The sequence below is a fragment of the Cryptomeria japonica genome, chromosome 1, assembly GCF_030272615.1.
Source record: "Cryptomeria japonica chromosome 1, Sugi_1.0, whole genome shotgun sequence".
Lineage (NCBI taxonomy): Eukaryota > Viridiplantae > Streptophyta > Pinopsida > Cupressales > Cupressaceae > Cryptomeria > Cryptomeria japonica.
The window spans coordinates 671,163,793-671,170,002 of NC_081405.1; the positions used below are offsets into that span (position 1 = coordinate 671,163,793).

The 6,210-nt window shown below is 35.8% G+C and overlaps 1 protein-coding gene across 1 annotated transcript; it reads left to right on the forward strand.

Annotated features, from left to right (window-relative positions):
• The first annotated feature begins 899 nt into the window (after positions 1-899).
• LOC131026785 (ethylene-responsive transcription factor ERF061) lies at positions 900-3,522 on the forward strand. The gene has a single exon (XM_057956763.2). It carries the CDS (start codon positions 1,730-1,732, stop codon positions 3,149-3,151), a length of 1,422 nt encoding a protein of 473 aa, XP_057812746.2. The 5' UTR covers positions 900-1,729; the 3' UTR covers positions 3,152-3,522.
• The last annotated feature ends 2,688 nt before the right edge of the window (positions 3,523-6,210 follow it).

Sequence of the window (6,210 nt, forward strand, 5' to 3'; positions counted from 1 at the left end):
TCAATGACTAAGACACTTCAAAAGATAATCATAATTTTCAGCCATATAGATATTTAGTTGCATCCTTCATCCTCAATCCCAGATGGGACCCAAAATTGATAGATAGGTTCTCTGGAAAATTCTCTGTTATCGAATTTCTGTTATGCTTGCCTTTAGATTACCTTGTGCAGGTTGAATTCTACTTTATATAAAATTGTATTCTCACCAAAAGTTCATGTGAAAGAGAGGGGAATAATCTGATTTGCCTACTATACTTTTTAGTGAATAGTGGTTCTTAAAGCCTTAAAAAGAGGTTAATTTCAACAATGAATGCCCCTCAAACATGAATGATGAGGTTCACTCAATTTTAAGTCTTTGTATTTGATACGTCAAAACATCTGTTCAAAATTTTGACCAAGTACCTGGAAAAATCTTGTGGGAGCATCTCATTTTGCTTATGTTGGGTAGGTATTGGCAGGTCAGTGTCTGATAAACCTTATTTAACCTATTTTTGGTAACATTAATGGTGGTTTGATTCTTTGCAATTTCAATAATAGCAAAGATGGAATTTCAACACAGACAGGTGGTGTGCTCACCTGTCAAAACCCACCATGGCTTGCTTAATTTAAGCCGATTAAAAACATGTCCAAATTCAGTAAAGAAATGTACTACTCCAAAGCCTTATACCTTGGAGTGTGCTCTGACATCATTCAGTACGACATGGGCACCTGGAAGTCAGGCACAAGTAGCTTTACACTCGGCAACGCCCAATTGAAGGATTCCATAGTGGGGACACCTCAAAAAACATAGCTTTATTGTCATCAGGCTGAAAAGGAAAAGTTGGTCATTAAACAGGATATTTTAGTTTAATCTGCATTATGAAGTGGTGAATATTAATTATGGAGAAACTTATAGGAGCTGGCTTGGAATGTTGTCAGCATAAATAGAGGTGGGGTGGCAGTAGTGCAGTCAATTGTATCATTGTTCAATACTGGGTTGCTGTTGTTTGGAGTCTGACACCACTAGTTCAACCAATCTTATTCTTCATTCTTCTGCAACTTCATGATTGTGAACAGCTTCCATGTATGAACATTTGTTTTTCCTTGATTCAGGGCTTGGCTGCTGATTTAGCAGTGTTAGACTGTGGAGTCCTTGTTAGAATAGATTGCATAGGCTCAAGGGTTTTTTTACTCATCACCCACCTGCCTCATTTTTGTTGTCTGGTGATTTTATTGTACTTTTCCTTCAACGCATCAGAAGCATAAGAGCAATTTGTTCTAACAATCTGCATTACAGCAAATCACAATTTCAAGTTTTAGCCTCCTGCTTTGAATTTTTATTAGATTGAGGATTTTGGTGTAGAGCAGAGGTCCTTTGTCATTTCTAAGGAAGAGGAGAATTTTTTTTCTTCCAATTCCTCTCCTGATACTAAAAATATAGCTTTGTTTGGCCTTGTCAGTGGGTGTCAGGTGGTTAGTTCGGATGGTTTTGAAGCTCATGTTTGGGACATATACGCTTCTGAATGAGTTATTCACATAAAGTACAAAATATATAGAGTAGATTCTATCCTCATCTATTCTCTTGAATGTTTCTGGGTTCAATCTATCTTTCATCAAGCATCCAAAGTTCGAAGAAGTAGATTCTATGCATAGTTGTCTCTTCCATCTCCAAAGCTGATAGGAATTAGAAAAATTGAAGATAGAATTTAGTTTGTTATTTTTTTATAACTGCAGATTTTGTTTGCTGCGTCATGGAAGAGCAAATTCTGGTTAACTTGGCAGCAGTTATTAGGAAAGATTTTTCTCAGCAAGCTCTGAATACTAGGCCCCTGTACTCAGATCCTATACCTGTCGGAGGGGGGATGAAGAAGCTAGTTGAATCAGATTCTAGACAAAGAACAGAGGCACCACAGATATCTGAACTAGCTTCTTGTTCTAAATTCTCTCTTGTGGACTCTAGAGAGGGAGTCCCGAATGTGAAAGCCTGCACAAATTTGAATGTAGACGTAGCAGATTGTGGGTTGTGTTCTGTAAATTCATCATGCATTCCATATTATTTCTCTAACTTGTTTTTAGGAATGCTCTCAGAAGGAGACAACAATGGTGGTGATGATAATATGTACTGGTCTTTCCCAAGTTTTCAAGGGCCAGACGACATTACTAATCGACATCAGCTTGAAAATTTCCATGTGGGTAATCCCAGCGAGTTTCAGTCTGTGAATTCTTATTGTCAACTAACTCCACCTCAGATTGAGTTTCAGCTTCTGCAGAGACAGCAAGCTGAGATCCAGCAGCTCCAGTGGCTGCAATTGCAATCTGTTGGTGCTTCAGAATACAACCTTCAATCTCCACAAATGAGGAAATTGAAAGATTCAGTAGATTGCCTCGGCCCCAGATCACAGCCTATGAAACATGTGGCTAAGCAGAATGCGAGACTCAAGAACAGTCAAGCCACTAAACTTTATAGAGGAGTCAGACAGAGGCACTGGGGTAAATGGGTTGCAGAAATCAGATTACCCAGAAACAGAACAAGGCTTTGGCTCGGGACTTTTGACACAGCAGAGGAAGCAGCCCTGGCCTATGACAGGGCTGCTTATAGGCTGAGAGGAGACTATGCCAGGCTGAACTTTCCTGACCTAAAATATCAATTGCATATGAATCATAATTTTCAGGATCCCAATAAGCCATCTTCCACCTCCTCTGTATCCAAACTCTATTCAAATCCAGGTTTTATCAGCCATGTAGGTGGCCTATCACCAGCTCTGCAGTCTTCAGTGGATGCGAAGCTGCAAGCAATCTGTGAACGGTTGTCTTCAACGACTATGCCATTGCAGGAAGAGAAACCGGGTCCTGCGAGCTTGGATCAGAAGAACAGTAACACCCCAGTGGCACCACCTATAATGAATCATGACATTAAGGTCAAATCAGAATGTCTTGATTGTGATACCCATTACTCTGAAAGTGACAACAATTCTGCTATTACAGCACTCAATTCTGCTTCTGCTTTGGCATCACCTTGTAAATCTGAGATGGATACACTCTCTAGCATGCCTTCATTGTCAGGCTCTGCTGTAAAGATTGATCTTGATACAACAGATACTCTTAGTAGATTGCCTTCTCTGGACATGGACATGGCTTGGGATGTGCTGCATTATTATGACATTCATCAATGACAAAGTAGAAACCAAGCCAAGAAGAGTACAGTTGAAGATCATGAATGTATGTTTGGATGGAAATTCATCATCGAACTATAGAAAGAAAATGTTGTAAATGTTTACTTTTTGGGGGCTGTGTAGTACTAGGATTGATACCTAGATAATGTTGTATAGTTCTCTCCTAAACAAGATCTTCTGTGAACATATAACTACCTTCTGGAGTTTATGTCAGAGCCAATGCAATAGGTCTAGATGATAAGTTCATGTGAGTGATCTGATATAGCTAGAAGTATTTGCCTCTCGGTGGCATATACATAGGTTGTAATAATAACCATGGTTACAGGTTACCTGGAAGAAAATGATAAAAAGAATAGTGTGTTTGATTGCCATGAATGGTTCAATGATCATACATCTTAAATCAAAACTTATTTAGTCTCGATGTGAATCATAGATTGTAATAAGCAAAATTAAGCATCCTGGTCTTACAGTTAATTAATGTGTTATATATAACAGAGATAAAGTTGAAACATAAGAAACAAATTATATCAATCATATGCGAATTCTACAGTATTGTGTCAGATAACAGAGCGTAAACACAAATTTTATCTTAAGATTGTGGTTTGTGATGATTTTTTTACATATATTTGATTTCCTCCTCTTCAGTGGTTTATGTTTGTTTAAATTTAAATAGATATACGTGTTTATTATTATAAAAGTAAATAAACTGTTTCAAATGATAAGATCATAATATTCTCAAGATAAAAATTCAATTCAACCTCGCTGAAAATTCCGTCTTAAGAATGAAAAAAGAGTCCATATTTCTAAACCAAAGATAGAAAGATCACAAAATATTCTCCACACAAATAAAGAGTCCTAATGTCAATAATATGAATGTTCTCATTTTTATGGAAGAATCCAAAAACAGAGTAATAAATGTTAATTAATATGATCATGATTTCGAAAAACGGCTATCAATTCTTAAGATGCACCAACGCATGAATTATAGTATATGAAAATAAACTATACATAAATACATCCTAAAGACTAAATGGCCATTTCCATGATTTCATTGCCAACATGATTTTGATTGCTACTCCTCATTTGTATGGCAGATCATTTGGAACAGGGACACCTCATCTAGAAATATACTTTTCCTCTCTACATTGCTTATGCTTTACAGATAGAAAAGGCGTCACTCATAAAACTTTATCATTCCATGTAGACAATGGCCACTTGCTACTACGATGAGAAGGCTAGGAAGGGTGATAAAGTGTTCAGAAACAACCATTGAAGTGATGCTTCTCATGAAACAACATTGACATTTATATTTCCCACAGGATGTTCTTGTAGCAATATCCTGGTAACATTGTAGGGATCATTGCTCCACTTTTGCACTAAGCTCTTGCAGTTGGCTGTGCCAGTGAATTGAAAAAGTTGCTATTCTTGATTCTTTGCATGAAAACCCGGAGATAGCATAAACTCTTTCATACCAATCTAGATACTGTTTACTAGAAACCTGATAAAAGATGCCATGATTGATATTTTCCCAAAGACATTAAAAAAAAAGTCTATATTCTACCAATATTCTTACAAGCCACTTGGCATAGATCTAGAGTAAAAAGTTTCTAAGAGATGCAATAATGAAAAGCAAAATGTGTTGGAACACCCAGGTATGTTACAAGTTTACAAGTTACAAACTAGGTATTCTGGCAATGCTTGGCCTAAATTTTGGATTCTAGGTTCGAAAGCAGAGGTTTGAGGTACAAGCACCTCCCAAAAGTGTTTCAATTAAACTTTCCACGTCAAAGGCAAGGAATATAAATTGGATTGCAAATGAAGGCTCTTCTGAAAGGATGTCATGGGCAAAAGAAATTACTTGGATATTCAAGCTTATACCGTCCAAAAGAATTGTCATAATTCCACTTCCTCTTCCAATCAATAACTGGTGGCCAGAAGTCCTAATTTATGAAAGGAGAATATATGTCAAAATTAGCACCTGAATCTCAGAGTCATCATAGAAATATACAACATAACATGATATGAGGTAGATTCAAACATTAGGAATGATAATTTGTCTACATTGTTTTTAATAAGGAAATTGGTTTTGATAGGATTATCAGTATTGTATGTCAAATGGAACAGATCAAAGTATACATTATAAATTTAGATGGAAAGAAAATATAAGTGCAGTCAAGCTGTTGAATGAGAATCAATACAACTAAAACCAAGTTGCGAAGCATAAAAGAGCACCTAAGGATCCAGCCTAAACAATGCTAGACTCTACCCTATTCAGTCTCACACCTTTCACTCTAGTGTGCAATTGGGAGAGAGATTTGAGAACTTATTTCTGCCTTTGATCAATTGTCTAAGATATGTTATCCAAGTCCTTAGACCAAGGTGAAGGGCATAGATTGAGGGGCATGCCAACATGTGGGTGATCAAGGAGAGGGATTCCTCCTCAGAGGGCCCATTTATGGACACATCAGAAACAAAACTGTCTAGTTGGTATTGCTAATAATCATCAATCAACCAGTTCAAATTGATCTATATAACATTCTCTTTTTATTGTCAGTAACTTTGAAAAAATGGATCTCTTGTTATAACATCAAAGCTGATTTGGTAAAACAACACACATGTACATACCACATATTCCTTTATGGAAAAATCTTATAGATTTAAGACAAGGCATTTCCAACAATGGCTTACTATGGTGTGAGTATCAATGGCCATCACCAACGAGAACGATATCATTTAAAAATAAATTCAATAAAAAAAATTTATCATCTCGACAAGACACTAAATTTGACAGTTGAATTTGCTCGTCAAACAATTTCACTAATGGTTATATATATTTAAAATTGTCTTTCAAATATTTACATATATTATATATGCATAGAATTATAATTATATAATTTTTTTGATAATTTAATTCAAAAAAATTTCAATCATATAATACAATCCTTCTAAAATTTCAATTGTATTTTATCATAAAAATATCTAAATATAATCATACAACATCAAATTTAAATTACGATTCCAACATATTATAAAGATAAATGAAAAAACTCAAGTCTATC